The sequence below is a fragment of the Malus sylvestris genome, chromosome 5 (genome assembly GCF_916048215.2).
Source record: "Malus sylvestris chromosome 5, drMalSylv7.2, whole genome shotgun sequence".
Lineage (NCBI taxonomy): Eukaryota > Viridiplantae > Streptophyta > Magnoliopsida > Rosales > Rosaceae > Malus > Malus sylvestris.
In genome coordinates this window covers 10,945,201-10,964,252 of record NC_062264.1, presented here as the reverse complement: position 1 = coordinate 10,964,252, position 19,052 = coordinate 10,945,201, and the positions used below count along the sequence as shown (strand labels likewise).

General features: G+C 38.0%; 1 protein-coding gene, 1 long non-coding RNA gene and 1 pseudogene across 3 annotated transcripts; 2 read left to right on the top strand and 1 right to left on the bottom strand.

Moving 5' to 3' along the window:
• The first annotated feature begins 260 nt into the window (after positions 1-260).
• On the top strand, positions 261-1,424 carry LOC126623915 (late embryogenesis abundant protein-like; annotated as a pseudogene).
• A 7,283-nt stretch (positions 1,425-8,707) lies between these two features.
• LOC126623914 (bifunctional phosphatase IMPL2, chloroplastic-like) lies at positions 8,708-15,144 on the top strand. Of its 2 annotated transcripts, XM_050292886.1 has the most exons (9): positions 8,708-9,172; positions 9,614-9,692; positions 10,130-10,224; positions 10,325-10,374; positions 10,507-10,631; positions 13,326-13,392; positions 13,874-13,963; positions 14,317-14,428; positions 14,741-15,144. In XM_050292886.1, exons 1-9 carry the CDS (start codon positions 8,848-8,850, stop codon positions 14,809-14,811), a joined length of 1,014 nt encoding a protein of 337 aa, XP_050148843.1. In that variant the 5' UTR covers positions 8,708-8,847; the 3' UTR covers positions 14,812-15,144. The 2 variants fall into 2 exon arrangements, with proteins under 2 accessions (XP_050148843.1, XP_050148844.1); XM_050292887.1 differs by lacking the exons at positions 10,507-10,631; positions 13,326-13,392.
• A 984-nt stretch (positions 15,145-16,128) lies between these two features.
• Positions 16,129-17,398, bottom strand: LOC126621472 (uncharacterized). Its single transcript, XR_007622988.1, has 2 exons — positions 16,967-17,398; positions 16,129-16,708 (listed from the first exon to the last, which is right to left on the bottom strand). It is a non-coding gene; the product is annotated as an uncharacterized LOC126621472 (long non-coding RNA).
• Between the last annotated feature and the right edge of the window lie 1,654 nt (positions 17,399-19,052).

Genomic DNA, 19,052 nt, shown 5'->3' with positions numbered 1-19,052 from the left:
TCATTGGAGCTTTTAATCTAAGCTTTACACTTGTCAAAAACTATCACTAAAAACTAACTAGCTGTTACAATTTAAAAAACTAGCCGTTAGCTTCATTTGTTGTTGCTGCATCCCTTCTCGATCCACTTGGAAGTGTTTAGCATCCAACAAAAACCCTACGCAAGCTTTCTCCACCGTCATTCATTTTCCCTTTAAAGAAAGACCAACCCTCCTCAAATTTGTTCGTGTTCGAACATCAATAGATTGAAACAATCATTCAAATGGCTCAAATTAGGGACGAGTACGGAAACCCGGTGTAGATCACAGACGAGCATGGAAACCCTGTCAAATTGATAGACAAGCTTGGAAACACTATTCACCTCACAGGCGTGGCCACCATGAGAGGAACCGGAACCAGAACAGACACCAGTGAAGGTATGCATGTTCTTGCCTCCGGACCCACTGGAGATGGAGGGTATGGAGAGCATGGTGGCGCGCTGGGTGGTGCTGGAGCTGCAGCAGGGCATGGCATGTTTGGTGGCAAACAAACAAGTGATCAATCTCATGGGTATGGTGTCGGTGAGCATAGACAACAGCAGCCCCATGGCAGTCTTGCTAGTGAACTGCGTCGTTCTGGTAGCTCAAGCTCGAGTGCAAGACATATCTTATTTTTTCTCTCTATTCACAAGTTCTTTACGCTTTCGGTTTGTTGTTTTCTAGACCCTTGTTTCTTTTGAGTGCTATGAGAAAACTAAAAACAAAATGATTATAAACAGTTTTTTTTTTCCAGAACAAACAATATTATTTACCTTTAAGGGAGTGGTGAGTGGGCTAAGCCTCACAATGAACTAGCAATAATGTAGTTTACATTCGCCTTTGACGAAAATCGAACTTAAGACTTTTATTTACAAATGAAGAGAAATACTATCAGACCGTAGTACTAATTGGCTATGTGATAAGGTTTTTTTTTTAATCTTTGATTTATTTGGTTGATGTCTTGTAATTGTCTTAATTTGTTGGTTGTAGTCTGAGGAGGATGATGGGCAAGGTGGGAGAAGGAAGAAAAAGGGGCTAAAAGAGAAAATAAAGGACAAATTTGGTGAGGAGAAGCACAAGGACGATCAGCAGCAAGCATACACACATGGCCATGGCCATGGACATGCAACCACAGCTGTCAGAACCACCACCGTCACGAGAGATTTTTCAGTGTGACCGTCACATGAGATGGTACACTAGGTGTCGCTATATAAATGGTGTGATATGTGTCTTAAAAAGTTAAGAACTTAAAAAATAAAATTTTCCACCACTTACCTAAAAACACGTGGTGTACCACCCATGTTCCTATCACAACGAAAAATTTCTCCACCGTGACAACCGAACCTGAGAAGAGAAGTATCTTGGAGAAGATCAAGGACAAGTTGCCTGGTCATCATAGCCACCACTGATTAAATTAGTTCTTCAAAGCGTTAATTAGTTTATGTATGGATGGTAATATTCTGGAATATTAATGTACTGTGTGTATAATATAGAACTATTGCAACTGTTCTAGCTGCAAAGTGCTTATTTCCAATTTCAGTAGTTTATATGAGTGTTAAAATCAACACGTTGCAAAAATTAGTAGTGAAGAAGAGTGTTTCGTTGGATGTTTATGGACATACAAGATGGGTTGGGATTAAGAACCAAGATATCCAAGGTAAGGGAGGGGTAGCCGCAATTAAAGATGATGTGAAAAAATCGGTGAACTGATGATTTAAAGATGTTTCGGTTAGAATTTGCAATTATGAAGATGCAATTATGAGACATACAAGTAGGGATGAGATTAAGAACGAAGATATTCAAGGTAAGCGAGGGGCAGTCGTAATTAAAGATTATGAGAAAAAAGTGGTGAATTGAAGATTTACATAAGATTTACAGATCTTTTGGTTAGAATATGCAATTCAGATATTTCGGTTAGAACAACGATTATTTATTTTGTTTTACAAGGTGACACGTAGATACTGTAAGAAAGGGTGATAGAGTTAAATTGATCGATTTACTGTGATGTCTAACTTTCTTTCTGATAAATGATACGATAATATACACATAATTCTATTTATTAGGAAGACCTACACGTAATAAAGGGAAGAGGGTGTAGGGACCTTATAAGGCACCAGATAGTACTAATAATACGGAATACAATGTTTGGTGTCCGATTGGATTAAATGGTCATCGGATAATTAGTCTGCCTTTGCTAATTTAATACACCCTACACCCGGCTACTTATCCTCCCCAAATCGTTTGTATAATTAGTCGGGTTCACACTAACGCTCGCTCCTGCGCATCACAAACTCCTCAATCAAGGAATTACTGCTCTCTCTCTCTCTTTCTCCCTCCTCACTGCCAATCGACATCTAGTAGATACAAACACAAAACCAGAGGTGCTGAATCGAAACCACATCACGCCATTCTTGTTCATACACTTATAGTGGCAGATCAAACCAGAATGGGAGAAATCTCATCTGGGTTTTTAGTTTGAATGGATTAGAAGCTGAGAGAGAGAGAGAGAGAGCAACATCGATTTCCCTGTAAAGCACGAAATTGCAGTTTGTTTGGTGCGCGAGTGACCATCGATTCTATAATTTGGAGGTTGCTTTTGCAAAGTTGGAGGTTTTAATTGGTTTCTGAATTTGAAAGAAATTGAAGGTGGCAACAAGATCGAAAGCTGGTTGGGTTTTTTTTTTCTGTTGGTGTAATAGCTGGGTTTTTTTGTTGTTGTTGGTGTCATGGTTGCCTGGGTTTCAAAGAACATATTTCTCCGTGGGGAAGATGGTGATGTTTAATCCCTTTTTTATTTTTTATTTTTAAAATTTTTTCTGTAATGATGTTTAATTCATTTTTTTTCTCTGTTTTTCTCATTTTTTTTTTTCATTTTAACAACAATTATTCTATGAAATACTTTAAAAAAATATTATAATCCGACGTATTATCCAATGTAGAAATTAATCTGATTCCATTGTCAAACGTCTGATTAATTTAGTCAATACTATCCGACGACCATTTATTCTATCCAACTGAAATACTCAGTACAGTCTGAGCTACCAAACGAAGCCTAAGTGCATGACACCAAATTACTAGCCACTTGCACAATAATCTACATTCTAAATCAAGCATTGTATAAATCAGAACAACCTAATTAGACCTGGGCACGTTCGGCTGGAACCTATGGACCTATGGTTGTGACGGTGATTATGGTTTTAGTGGTGATTGTGGTACAGTGGTTATGATTGTGGTGGTGTGGTGGTGGTGGTGGGCAGCAACGGCAGTTATGGTGTTGGTGGTGGTGGTGGTGACAATAATGGTGGGTGGTAATGGTCGTGGTGCTGCAAGGTTACTGTTTGTAATTATAGATGGTGGCAGTCACTTTGTTCTACTAGGATAAAATGTGTGTTGAGTATAAATTAGATCACGTGAAAAAACTAATGAGGATATTACAGGAATTGAAAATATCCAATAACGATTAGGCTTTTTTTTTAAGTTATTGTCAATAGGTCCTTTCTTTTAAAATAAACATAATATTTTAGTTTTACCAAACACTTTTTATTGCTTAACTTTAAAGTGAGTAGCTTTTGGAGAGAGCAAAAAAAAAAAAAAAAAAAAAAAAAACTAACATCAAACTTAAGTTCATTCAAATCAAAATGGCTTCAAAGTTCAAACCGAAAAAATAAGGGCTTGTTTAGTATCTAACTTGAGAACATAAATCAAAATTTGATTTTTTTTTTAAAAACACATGTTTTGATTTAAAAATTTTAAATTCAAAACTTTCTTTGGTATGCAACTTCTCAACTAATTCAAAACAGGAAAAATCAAATGTGCCAGACCAATTTCCTGACCACCGCATCCCTCCTTTCCCCGACGACCTCTTTTGCTTTTTATCGGTTCTTTCCTCCAACTTGAGCTGATAGACCGAGGCTGTCACGTCGACGATCTCAAATCTGAGATCCAACGACCTCCAAAACCAACAGCTATTTGTTGCCATCGATTTATCTCGGCCGGAGGAAGAAGGATAGAGGTGGTGGCTATGGTGGATGCAAGTGGGAAGAGGTTGAAGAGGCAATAGAGAAGAGAGAATCGACAGAGAGGGGTAAGAGAGAGAGAAGAGATGGAGAGAGGGAGAGAGAGAGAGGCGAGATTGAGTGGTAGAGAAAAATAGAGAGAGAAAGAGGGGGAGTGAGTGATAGAGAGGGACAGAAGGGAGTGGTGAATCCCCGAAAAAATAAAAATAAAAAAAATTGTTCACACAAATTGCAATGCAAAATGAAAAACCTTCAAGCCTCCAACTCCAACCATATGGTTCAATGCTTCGGCTTACTCTTACCCTTAACAATTACACCCTTGATCCGTGAAGGTATAGGTCCTATAGGAGGCTTTGAATGAGCTTTTGATTTTGATGCTTGAGGCCTTAGAGGTGCCTGCAAGAAGGTGCTTGAGGCCTTGGAGTTGGAGGAGATTGTGAAGGGGATGCTTCTTGTTGTGGTTGCGGATTCATAGAAAGAACAGATATCAAATAAACCATTATAAGGAAAACTAATGAAACTGACTTGAAAATTTTGAGTTTTAATGATAAGGACAAAATAAAGGGTAAAGTGAATAGTACCAAGATTGACTTTTTAGTGTAAATCTTATATTGTAACATACTGATACTGAGCATAACCACTTTGTTTGTTTTTCATCACTCTTGCCATGTCACGCGAAAAACACTCGAATCGCTTGCCTCTATAATCATCGTTGGTTGGTTGTTGGGTTATCTCATTGATCGTCTTTGCCATTATTTTCGGTTGGCTATTGGGTTTTCTCACCACTCTCTTTGCCTCTGTCACGAAATAATTCTCAAGTTTGTTTTAGATTTCTCTCTGATACGATATGAATTCACAGATCTGATTCGACCTTGACCTCTGTAGCTATAGAGTATGAGAGAATGAAGAAGAAGGATAATGGACAACTTCAGCAAAACTATACTCGTAAAGTCCTCATTTTGATATTTTGAGGACTTGTGAGGTCCTTTTTCATATGAGTCCTTTGAGTAATCTTATGATATATTAAGCTATCAACTTAAATAATCTTTGTTACAGCGAAACACAATAATTCTACAAAGTGATTAATTTTAAAAAAAAAAAAAAAATCTCTCATGAAACCTTCTGTCTTCTTCCTATATCGTCTCACTCCTCCACATCCCCTTCTTCTCTTCATATCTCTCTCTCTTGATCATTCACTCCCTTTTTCTCATCATGAGCTATTTGTTTTTTTCCTTTTTGCATATGAAAGAAGAGAGAGACTTGTTTTAAAATTTTCACTGCTGTTGAAAATTTTTGTATGAGAAAATGGTTCACGTGTTCAAGAAGAAAGGAATCCCGATTGTCTAAACCACACAATCTCAATTTATTGGTTGCTTTGTAACAAACTGGTTTGAACATTATTGATAAAAGATTAGATGAAATTGGATGTGTAAAGTTATTTAGGGTTTTATGCAATTGGCTTTGCTAGGTTTATATATTCAATAAGGAGACTAGGTTTTGCAGATGGAAGAGATTCGACATGACGTGAAACATTCTTCTCTTTTTTTTTTCTTTTTTTTTTTTGTTTGTTTTATTAATTAGTATTTTTGTTTCCATGTAACAAGAATGATTTAAGTTGATGGCTTAATCTATCATAAGATTAATTAGAAGGGTCATATAATAAAGAACCTCACATGTCCTCAAAGTGAGGACCTTAGAAAAGCAACTCTCACAACTCAGTCCCATCAAACTTGACAAACCTTTTGGGTTATCTTCATCATTCCCATATTAACTCTCAACAAATTCATTGTCATCTTCAACATCTTCTTCATTGTCTTCTTCAACATTGATAGGCACATCAAATAAGGTATTACCATCTTCATCAACACTTTCTTGATTGTCTTTTTCAACATGGGACGTTCCTACAACATCTTTGGCAACTTGTACATTTCCTCTTCAGTCACACATGTTTCCATTGGTTGAGAATTCAAACCATCTTCTTGCACATCTTCCTGAGCACTTTCTTGAACACTTCATACCTCAGTATTTGGATCGCTTCGTATCTCAGCAACTTATACACTTCCTTCCTGAACATCTTCCTTTAGTCCTTCATTGGCTCGCAAGCCCTTTCTTTTTTTTGGTTTAAAATTAATTTCCCTAACATAATCCTCTTCATCACTTAATTCCTCTATCACTACTGTACTTGTACCAGTGCACACCATAAACTGAAGAAATTGTTTTTCTTGGGTGAGAGCATCTTGTGGGGACAATTCTTCTATGTACATGCTTATCACTCAAACATTAGGAACAAAGTTGCACATTGTCTATACATTGGCATCACTCTGAATGGGCTTTATACGATTAGAAATGTCCATGTTGGGAATCAAATAGTAGTAGTTCTTCGTATGTCCATGTTGGGAATCAAATAGTAATAGTCATAACATGTCACTATTTCCTAAAGCTTCCACCATATCATCTACCACTGGCACTTAACATATTCCTCTTCATCACTTAATTCCTCTATCACCACTGTACTTGTACCAGTGCACACCATAGAATGAAGAAACTGTTTTTCTTGGGTGAGAGCTTCTTGTGGGGACAATTCTTCTATGTACATGTCTATCACTCAAACATTTGGAACAAAGTTGCATTGTCTGTACATCGACATCACTCTGAATGGGCTTCATACCATTAGAAATGTCCATGTTGGGAATCAAATAGTAGTGGTCCATGAAACATCTTACTATATCCTAAAGCTTCCACCATATCATCTACTGCTGACACCTAACATAATCCTTTTCATCACTTAATTCCTCTATCACCATTGTACTTGTACAAGTGCACACCATAGACTAAAGGAACTGTTTTTCTTGGGTGAGAGCTTCTTGTGGGACAATTCTTCTATGTACATGTCTATCACTCAAACATTTGGAACAAAGTTGCACATTGTCTGTGCATCATTATCTCTTTGAATGGGCTTTATGCCATTAGAAATGTCCATGTTGAAGTAGTTCATGAACATCTCACTATATCCTAAAGGTTCCACCATATCATCTACCACTAACAATGACATTTTTAAGACTTTGTTACAAGCATCTAATAAACAATACTTTCCCCCAATAGTAGAATTGCTCTTGAGAAACTGAAATTCACAGAAAACAACCTAGTTAAAACCCTAGTTAGTGCAATTTAATATATTCAACACACCATAGGACTCAAGCCACCCTGCATAAACAATTGCAATTTTCAACAAACAAAAAGCCAAAAGGACCACGTTATCCAACATTAGAATAAACAAAGCACCAAAGCACCAAAATTTTATGAACAAAAATAAACAAACTACTAAAAGGACCACATTATCCAACATATCAGTAAGCGTTTGGAATAAACAAAGTATAAATCCCACCCATCACCAACAAAGATTTTGGAATCAACAAAACCAGAACAACGGGAATCACGGGAAGCAACAAAGCATAAAACGAACTAAAAATGTACTTACAGTAGGTTGGTGTCGTTTCCTTGGGATCCTCACGTACATTCCACCCTATTTCGAAGCCTTCAAAATATTCTTCTATCATTTGAAGCCAGTGGATCCCGGGATGAAATTGCGCCTTCCAACACAAACGAACAGAGGAAAACTAATTGAACGAGATGAACTTAAGATTTTTGCTGAATTCCTAATCTAATTGATCGCGATTTGGAGCGGGTGATGTGATTTGGGAACTTAGGGTTAGGATTCTTCTTTGATTTGAGAACTAGAATGAATCACAATGAACTGCACGATTGAGGCTTTCGGTTTCAAATCGAAATGCATAGTTTTCGAAAAAAAAAAAATTTTATTTTATTTTAATATATAATTTAAAATTTATTGGTAATATACACGTTTCATCCTTTGAGATGATCCACATGTTTCAAAAAATAACTTGGAACTCTATCTCGGGAGGGAATGAGACCCAGTACAAGCCACATCAACATTTAACGGAGACATTGACAGATGAACTAATAGAGGTTTGCAACAAATTCATAAGATAAGATATTGACTTATTGACATTGCAATGTTTTAAAATGAAGTATGACATTATGGTTCGACCAATAGTTGATGTACTTTTTTTGTATTTTACCCAAAAATTCAGATATAGACAAAGGGGATTTGAATTCCATCTGGATCCACTTTGTGGGGATCATAAGGATCCTCACATCTTAGCCATTCATTGTGTCTCGTGTGGTCAGAAATTATTTGACTTTTTTAATTTAAAATTAAACACAAATAGTATCTGACGAAAACTAACTGCACGATGTACGATGTACGATGAACGGCTAGGATGTGAGGATCTTGATCCCCACAAAGTGGATTCGGAGAGGATCCTCTTCCGAGACAAAAGCTCCTTGTGGAGCCAACAAGATCCTCTCTAGATCCTTTTGGTGAGAATTTTGGGGATCCATGATTCGTGTCTGTTCATTGTACGTCGTGTGATCAGTTTTTGTTAAGTACGATTAATGTTTAATTTTAAATAAAAATATTTAAAATAATTTTTGATCGCATGATGTACGATGAACGGACATGATTGACGGATCCCGGGATCCTCACCAAAAGGATCCGACGAGGATCCGGATTTGGGGTTCTGGGTCCACATTTGAGACTGGTACAATCCAGCCGGCCTTTCACAATCCAACGGTGCACAAAACACGTCAACCTCCACTCCCTAAACCACCAAATCCAAAAGCCCCCAACTGAATTAGACTTCTCCGAGTTCTGTCACAAGTCCCTCGTTTCTTCAGCCACCACCACTCCACCGCCGTCTCTTCTGTCCCTTTTCAGCCTCATCAGTCTCCCCAAATGCTCTCCCACATTCCCAAACCCCTCTCCTTCTCCCAAACCCCTCCGATTCCCATTCCGATTCCCAATCTCAATACTCCCGCCCTCCGTTTCTCTACTCCCAAGCCCTCACTCTCGCACCTCCGCCTCCCTCTCTCCCGTCCTCCACTCCGTCTCGCAATGGCCTCCCTCTCCGACCTCCCTGACGCCGTCGATTCGCTCCCACCCAACGATTTCGAGCTTGATCGCTTCGCCCAGGTCGCCAACAAGGTTGCCGAGGCCTCCGGTGAAGTTATTCGGAAATATTTCCGGCAGAAATTTGACATTCTCGATAAAGAAGATTCCAGTAAGTTTCTATAAGTGTGTATTACCATACCTGCTCTGTTTTCGATACAATGATCTATTTACACTAACGTGTCCAACTCTTCATCCGTTAGATTCGAAACTAAAACCTCTTAGTGAAGACTGTATTACTAAGCGGCGAGAATAGATTAAATTTGAAAATTTGACGATATACGGGGAATTTGGAGAATATTAGGAATGCTAGATTCATTTGTTGTGATTTTATGTTTGATTGCTGAGAAAATGTACGAAAAGCAAATTTCAATTTGAGCATTGAGTTATGGGCTGTTTTGGTTTCTAAAATAATTGGGAAAACGTTGAAGTGATGAAGCTGAGTGAGCTAGTGCGCGGAAGACCTTTCGGAGTGAGTAATTGATTGGTGTGCAGTGTGGAGTAAGGGAAACTTTATTAGCCATTGATTTCCGGCTTGACTGTTTTCCTGCAGGCCCTGTAACAATTGCAGATCAAACAGCAGAGGAAGCGATGGTTTCAATTATATTAGAGAATCTTCCTTCTCATGCTATGTACGTAACTAGATCATTTTCCTTGCATTTCAATTGGTCGCGAGGAAACTGGAGTGCTTAAGTTGAACTAGACCATAAAATTCTAGAGTGTTTAGATTTACATTCTAAATGATACATTATTTTACCTATAAAAAGCTAAAATGAAATATTATCTCTAATTGTTTTGGTTTTTCAATTTTTTGGCTTGGTGTTTTCATTTTAGAATTGAACGTTACAAGTTTCGCCTAAGCTATGATTGTTTAATTTGATTGACGAGTTTAGGCATCTCATTTAGCTTTTTTATTCTTTACCACTCTCCTATGGCTCTGACTATTTCCCTTAAACCCAATGGAAAATAAAAGAAGATTTGTTTTATCTCAATGTTAAATTTATATGTACAACCACGAATATATAGATTTTGTGCTATCGGAGAAGATATGATGGAGTTTTCATTGCAGTTTTGGAGAAGAAAATGGGTGGAGATGCAAAGAGAAGTTTGCAGATTATGTATGGGTTTTAGATCCAATAGACGGGACAAAGAGCTTTATCACCGGTATGTTTCTCTTAAAGGAAGATTATTTTTATGAGTCTTATGACATGATTTTTTTTCTTTCAAATTCTACTCTGGTAAAATCTGCCGTTTATTTCCCCAGGAAAACCTGTGTTTGGTACTCTCATTGCTCTGCTACACCGGGGTAAACCAGTAAGAATCAACTGCTGCAACATGCGAAATAAGAACAGGCTACTTCTCTATTAGTTTTACTTAAAAGTTACCTAAAAGTTAAATATTATACGTATATACTCTCTTATTGAACTTTTACTTTTTTTCTTCCAGATTCTTGGCATAATTGATCAGCCAATTTTAAGAGAAAGATGGGTTGGGATTAGTGGGAGGAAAACTACATTGAATGGCCAAGTAGTGTCCACACGTGCTTGTGCAAATCTGGCACAGGCTTATTTGTAGGTTCTTCCTTTTTCCTTTGAGTATCCATTGCATAGCCAAAATGATTACAACAACAACAACAACAAAGCCTTTTCCCACTAAGTGGGGTCCGCTATATGAATCTTAGAACGCCATTGCGCTCGGTTTTGTGTCATGTACTCCGTTAGATCCAAGTACTCAGTCTTTTCTTAGAGTCTCTTCCAAAGTTTTCCTAGGTCTTCATCTACCCCTTCGGCCTTGGACCTCTGTCCCGTAGTCACATCTTCTAACCACAGTGTCAGTAAGCCTTCTTTGCTCATGTCCAAACCACCGTAACCGATTTTCTCTCATCTTTCCTTCAATTTTGGCTACTCCTACTTTGCCTCGGATATCCTCATTCCTAATCTTATCCTTTCTCGTGTGCCCACACATCCAACGAAGCATCCTCATCTCAGCTACACCCATTTTATGTACGTGTTGATGCTTCACCGCCCACATTTCGTGTCATATAGCATTGTCGGCCTTATTGCCGTCCTATAAAATTTTCTCATGAGCTTCAGTGGCATACGACAATCACACAACACGCCGGATGCACTCTTCCACTTCATCCATCCAGCTTGTATTCTATGGTTGGGGTCTTATCTAATTCTCCGTTCTTTTGCAAGATAAATCCTAGGTAGCGAAAGCGGTCGCTCTTTGGTACTTCCTGATCTTTGATCCTCACCCTTAACTCATTTGGGCCTCCATTTGCATTGAACTTGCACACCATATATTCTATCTTTGATCGGCTTAGGCGAAGACCTTTAGATTCCAACACTTCTATCCAAAGGTTAAGCTTCGCATTTACCCCTTCCTGAGTTTCATCTATCAACACTATATTGTCTGCGAAAAGCATACACCAAGGAATATCATTTTGAATATGTCTCGTTAACTCATCCATTACCAATGCAAAAAGGTAAGGACTTAAGGATGAGCCTTGATGTAACCCTACAGTTATGGGGAATCTTTGTTTGTCCTTCATGAGTTCTTACGGCAGTCTTTGCTCCATCATACACATCCTTTATAGCTTGTATATATGCGACTCGTACTCCTTTCTTCTCTAAAATCCTCCAAAGAATGTCTCTTGGGACCTCTATAAAGAGCATGTGTAAATTCTTTTTCTTATCTCTATATCTTTTCATCAATCTTCGTAAGAGATAGTTGCCTTCATGGTTGAGTGCCCTGTCATGAACCCGAATTGGTTGTCTAAAACCTGTGTCTCTTGCCTCAATCTATGCTCAATAACTCTCTCCCAGAGCTTCATTGTATGACTTATTAGCTTAATACCCCTATAGTTCATGCAATTTTGTACGTCGCCCTTATTCTTGTAGATAGGCACCAAAGTGTTCTTTCGTCACACTCATTTGGCATCTTCTTCGTTTTCAAAATCTTATTGAAAAGGTCCGTGAGCCATGCTATACCCGTCTCTCCCAAGACTTTCCACACTTCGATAGGTATATCATCTGGGCCCACTGCTTTTCTATGCTTCATCTTTTTCAAAGCTACAACCACTTCTTCCTTCCTGATTTGGTGGTAAAAAGAGTAGTTTCTACACTCTTCTGAGTTACTCAACTCCCCCAAAGAAGTACTCATTTCATGTCCTTTATTGAAAAGATTATGAAAATAACCTCTCAATCTGTCTTTGACCACGTTCTCTGTAGCAAGAACCTTTCCATCGTCATCCTTGATGCAACTCACTTGGTTTAGGTCCGTTGTCTTCTTTTCCCTTGCTCTAGCTAGTTTAAAGATATCTAACTCTCCTTCTTTGGTATCTAGTCGCTTATACATATCGTCATAAGCCGCTTGCTTAGCATCTCTCACAGCTTTCTTCGCCTCTGGCTTCGCTATTCTATACCTTTCACCATTTTCATCGGTCCTATCCTTGTATAAGGCTTTACAACATTCCTTCTTAGCCTTCAGCTTTGTTTGTACCTCCTCATTCCACCACCAAGATTCCTTTTGGTATGGAGCAAAGCCCATGGACTCTCCTAATACTTCTTTTGCTACTTTTCGGATACAACTAGCCATGGAATCCCACCTTTGGCTAGCTTCCCCCTCTCTATCCCACACGCATTGGATGATTACTTTCTCTTTCAAAATGACTTGTTTTTCTCCTTTTAAATTCCACCATCTAGTCATTGGGCACTTCCAGGTCTTGTTCTTTTTTCTCTTTCTTTTGATATGTACATCCATCACCAATAAGCGATGTTGATTAACCAAATTCTCTCCCGGTATAACTTTGCAATCCTTACAAGTTATATGATCCCCTTTCCTCATTAGAAGAAAATCTATTTGTGTTTTTGACGACCCACTCTTGTAGGTGATCACATGTTCTTCTCTCTTCTTAAAGGTGTTGGCTACAAAGAGATCATATGCCATTGCAAAATCCAAGATGGCTTCCCCATCCTCGTTTCTCTTCCCAAAACCATGGCCACCATGAAAACCTCCATAGTTGCCTGATACCTTCTCCGTCTGAGCAATTCCTTGCACCAAGTCTCCAAGATCTTCCCAAAATTTCTCCTTCGAACTCGTAGCCAAAATAATTGTTGCTTAAAAAGTAAACCATGTCTAAAAGGTATCTAGACCTTTATGGCATCCAATTCCTGTGAACCAGGGATGTATAATTTTCCTTTTCTCTTTCAGTTTTGTTTTGAGAATTTTTTTTATATAACTTTACGTGTTCCCATGATTAGGTACACTACAAGCCCACATCTATTCAGCGCAGAGGCAGAAGAGGCATTTATTCGTGTTAGAAATAAGGTTTGTTCATAAAAAAAAAGAGTTTTAAAATTAGGTGACGGGAGAATACTGTCACATGTTAGGTGGATTCACTTATATACAAGAAACTTAGGAATCACACTCAGTTAATAAAAATTACCTGAAAGGGAAAAAAGAGGAGCGCAAAGTTGGACAGTGCTTATTTTGGGCTTTCTTTGTCAGTATCTTTTACTTTTTGTGGTGTTACTATGCTTTGTGGGGTAATTTGAGAGGGTTTTTCATTGTCACTCAATCCCGAGCAACATTGGTAGCTCATTATTACACTGGAATTGATTTTTAAGCCAAATTTCCTAGTATTTAACTCAACATGAGGAAATTTAATGTGAAAATTTGACTCCTAGGTGTCTCATCCATTTTTACATTTTTTGCCAGCAGGTGTTTTCATCTTTAAATATTTTAAAATTTGTGTTTCATATAAAAAAGAGAAATAAAATGATTCAAGTGTTTCATATCTGGTCTGCAGGTGAAAGTGCCATTGTACGGCTGTGACTGCTATGCTTATGCTCTGCTGGCTTCTGGTTTTGTGGATCTCGTTGTTGAGTCTGGTCTCAAGGTAAACTGAACTCTTTGTTGTTAAACTGTTTATATGACTAATTTACACTCTTGGCCATGAAAAGGCGATGCCTGGTGGATTACATGAGTGGTAGCTATTCTATTGAACTCGGGTTGAATTAGTGTGATAATGTACAGCAGAAGGGACTGTTAGATTCTTCTGATGTGTATCTAACCTTTGTGATATCTGCACCTTTCTTTTCTGCACTTCAACGCCTTTTTTGTTACATTGAGCTGTCTAAATCTGCAACCGTGCATTAGTCTTGCTAGATTTTTCATCATCCGTGAAAGATGTTATTGTGTTAGATATACTTCATTGCTTTTACCTAACAAGAATCTCAACTATTTTGTCAGCCATACGATTTTCTTTCACTGATACCTGTGATAGAAGGTGCTGGCGGAGTCATAACTGATTGGAAGGGACATCGGCTTTCTTGGGATGCTTCTCCAAATTCAAAGGCAACAAGTATGCTAACTTCTAATAATGCGTCACCAGCTCTATTTATATATACCGCCTTATTTCTGCGGCTTCATTTTATTTATTTATTTATTTATGTTCTTAGAGGTCGCACTTGGTGCGATGGCAAGTTCCTTCGCCCATAAGCGGTAGGTCTCGGGTTTGAGACTTGGGAGCAGCCTCTCCATAAATGGGGGTAAGGCTAGCCAACATTCACCTCTCCCAGACCCTGCGTAAAGCGGGAGCCTTGTGCACTGGGTACGACCTTTTTATTTATGTTCTTAGAGCTGAATGGATAATGGTATTTGGTGTGTTCCCTAGGTTATAATGTAGTGGCAGCTGGAGATAAGCAGATTCACCAGCAAGCTCTAGATTCATTACAATGGCAATGAATATTTGCGTTCTACTGATATGACATCAAGGAGCTCGGTGAATTGATCAACGGGGTAAGAAGAAGTGAAACGCAAAGCGTAATCTGGAGAAGCTGCATTGTGCGCGTTTGCATATAATTTTGTTGTAATGTTCAAGTTGCGATACAATATTATTCGCAACGGGAAATTCCCCCCATAGATTCAAGATTTGCTGGTATTTGTTCACAATCAAATCTTCTGTTGTAAAATAAAAGATCCGGAGACGACCTCATCTTTTGGATTTTCAACTTGTAAGGAATTCTAAATGGTGAGGCACTTTTTTGTTAATTCCTCAGAAAATATTTTTGCTCACAATATTTTTCCTCAGATTCAAGATTTTATCCCATTGGTGGATTATGGGACCCACACAATATTAATTAAATTAAAAACAAATTGGCTCCAAGCTTTTGTTGTAAAAAACAAGTGGGAGAGCAAGCAGCCAAATTCTACGTCATTTAAGCATCAGTTAGATGCATGGATTAAAGAATCATTTAAGCATCGGTCAGTCCGACAGGAGTGATATAGATATAGGTGAAAATATCAGTAGAAAAATATAACAAGAAATTAGCTATAAAACATATAGATCGTGTTAACCTCAACAAACAGTGCAGTTGTGTGAACCTCTGCAAACTTTAAAACAAACCAATAGTGCTTCCACTTGACATATAAAATGAGGAGAGATTTTTCAGTGTTCCCGTCACACGAAGTGGCACACTACGTGTCCCTATATAAATGGTGGGTTATGTGTGTTAAAAGGTTAATAACTTAAAAATTAAAAGTTTCCACCACTTGCATAAAAACACGTAGTATATCATCCGTGTTTCCGTTACAACTAAAAAATTTCCTAAAATGATGGTTACTACAAGCTACAAAGCAGCCTCGTGCCTCGCATAAAAATCTCATATCAGACTGGTTTGAGATTACTTAAATTTTTTCAAAAGCAACTTCGTAAAAAAATTGGGGCATATTTTATGTTTGATAAATAAAATAAGGTTAATCTTAGTTTACTACCCTGAAGTTTCTTGGTTCTCAATATTTGGTATATGAAGTTTTTTTCGTCCCAGTCTGGTACCTAAAGTTCTAATTCCGGGACACTTTCAAACATTCGTTAAGTTTTCTATGAGAAACTCTGTTAATTGATTACATGGCGCTCATGTGGACAATGATTGGGCGTCACTTGTCAATGTGGCCCACTTGAATATTTAAAAAAGGGGTTAATCTCTGTTTACTACCCTAAAGTTTCGTAGTTTTCAACATTTGGTACATGAAATTTTTTTCATCCTAGAGTCATACCTCAAGTTTTAAATTTGGGACAGTTTCATACCTCCATTAAGTTTTCCATTAGAATTTCTATTAACTGATGACATGGCGCCCACGTGGACAATAACTGAACGCCACGTGTCAATATGGGTCCACTTTAATATTAAAAAAAAAATTTAAAAATTAAAATTTTAAAAAGAAAAAAATTATGGGCTTCAACCGACCCCCTCCCACCTCCCACCTCCCACCTCCTTCCTCTCAACCCTCTCCTCCTTCTCCCTCCCTTCTCTTCTTTGCACACATCCTCTCCACACACCGACCCATTCCCCTTATTCTCCCTCCCTTCTCTTCCTTCCCTCTTCCTCTTTATCCTCTGTGACTTGCAAGTGGATTAAAGGCTTAGAGATTTGGATCTTATCAATGGCATCATCCTTCTCGCATCCTGGTTTCCCTCATTTGCACACCCACCCACCTTCTTTTTCTGCCATGGTTGCTGTGCGCAAGGCTTCAATTCGCGAGGTCGTGGATCTTGCATTCGCACCCTTCCTTGCTAAGGTCCGCCGTGACTTTGCTTTGCTCCGCTATGAATTGGCTCTCAATGGGCCTCTAGGCCTTATGCCTAAGAGGAATTTTCACAAACCCATTGTAAGCAACTAAAAAGCATTGTGTTTTATACACCTCAAAACAGAACATTCATTTCAGAAAACAGGATACCCATTACGAATGAAGAAATTTACTGCATAGATTTTCCACATGACCGAAGAAATTTCGGCAAACCCATTACGAAAACCCAATAAATTTCACAAATTTCAGAGCACAAATTAAAACCTAGCAGATAATCCCTGAGAAAATCACAAAAAAAGTAAAATAAAATTACCTTGGACGAGGATGACCCAGGTAGCAGAGGAGAAGAAAGATGAGAGAGAACTAGCTGAAAGCTGAGGGAGCAGCTAGCAGATGGCTCGCGTCAATCAAAAGTAGAAAAAACGGATTCAGAATTCTTCGAAACGGAAACGGCTGTTTCTGAAAATGCATTTTCGCAGAACCGCCGTAAAGATAAGGTATTTAGCTGCCCTTCTCCACCTAGGTTCTTGATCTTGGTACTTAATCTACTGTTTTCTTTCTTCTTTTTTTTGTTCTGAATTTTGAGGTTAGGGTTAGGGATCAGAGGGAAGGGTGGGAGAGCTCCGTGTGGACTGCAGAGGAGAGAAAGGAGGGAGAAGGAGGGGAATGGGTGGGTGTGCGGGGAGGATGGGTGCAGAGAAGAGAAGGGAGGAAGAGGGAAGGAGGGAGTCGGGAGGGAGAAGGAGGGAGGGGGTCGGGTGAAGCCCAGAAATTTTTTATTTTTTAAATTTTAATTTTAATTTCTTTTTAATTTTTTAATGTTAAAGTAGACCCATATTGACACGTGGCGCTCAGTTATTATCCACGTGGGCGCCACGTCATCAGTTAATAGAAGTTCTAACGGAAAACTTAACGGAGGTATGAAACTGTCCCAAATTTAAGACTTGAGGTATGACTCTGGGATGAAAAAACTTCATGTACCCAATGTTGAAAGTCACGAAACTTTAGGGTAGTAAACAAAGATTAACCCTAAAAAAAAATTAAAAATAAAAAGATAATAATTCAACCCACCCATCAGGTGTAATGGGACGAAATTGTAATGAATGGGTGATGCGAAAATTATCTTAACGCACAAATTTAACCCTCTTTTGATAATTGTAGTACAAGTATAAGTAGGAATCGTTCTGGACCAGGGATTAGGAGGGCTTGCTAATAACCTCTAAATTGACTCAAAAACATAAAATTAAACTTAAAAACACTTAACAAGACTCACAAGACTCAAAGCAAACTTAAATTACTCAAAACAGCTTAAAACAACCAAATAAACTTAAACTAGACACTATGAATGACTTTGGACGAAAATTGACTTTTATTTGAATGAAAACACTTAAAAACACAAACTAAAATAGATTTGAAACACTTTGAAACAAAAAACTAACAGGGGGGTTTTGATTTGGATGAAGTTGAAACAAACAAACAAGTATGAAAAAATAGACAGATTGTAAAGTGAATGTGAGAAATAAGATGATGGATGGGATAGCTAGAGGCTTTTTCTCCACACATGACATGTATGCAAATAACTCGATTTCCAGTTACTACTTCATTGAATTATGAACGATAATGCTTCAAATTAACCGTGACATCACTAGTTAACTCTCAGATTTTCCTTGTTTTATTAGATTGGATGACATCATTTGACAACCCAAAACATTCTTCCAAAGTTCCCTACATGACATCATAATAGAGATACAATCAAAGATCATTACGTTTAATGAAAATCATAAGCATTGACAAAACACTTGCAACTATGACATCATGTCACTCATGCTAGGAATTGAACTTAACACGATCGTTTATAAGCGACCTTCACTACATGTCAATATAAGTTTGTAATGATTATGTGAAACTTCCTTATATTCTAGCAACGGATTTATGCATGCTAATTAAGTGTCGACCCTTAATTAACAAATACAAATAAGTTATCAATCAAATAGTTAAGCCAATTGCATTCATGATTCAAGAGTTCATAACTGGAATTTATCAATTATATTGCACACATAATCATGGCTTTGAAATCACCCCTAGCCAAGAGGGGTTTAGCCACTCATATTTACAACAAAACGAAAGGAAATGAATTTAAACATTAGAAACAAAAGAAAGAAAATACCTAAACGCTCCAATGATCCAAGTTGGACAACAAGCACATCCAAGCACTTTCTTTCCCTTCCTTTGCTACGACACAAGGTGTTGGTGAGTGTTTGAAGGTTTGTTTGTATGGATGAATGGATGTGTTTAGATGAAGGTTGTGTTGAAATGGGAGTGAATGATCTAACCAAGTATGAACTAAATTTATGTTACACACACTTCCTTTTATAGAGGAAGTGCATGGCAATGGAGGG

Coding starts and splice junctions, on each gene's coding strand:
- LOC126623914 (XM_050292886.1), top strand. CDS start 8,848: ATGCTCTCCCACATTCCCAAACCCCTCTCCTTCTCCCAAACCCCTCCG. Junction 10,225..10,324: donor GACAAAGAGCTTTATCACCG/GTATGTTTCTCT, acceptor TTATTTCCCCAG/GAAAACCTGTGTTTGGTACT. Junction 13,393..13,873: donor TTATTCGTGTTAGAAATAAG/GTTTGTTCATAA, acceptor TCTGGTCTGCAG/GTGAAAGTGCCATTGTACGG.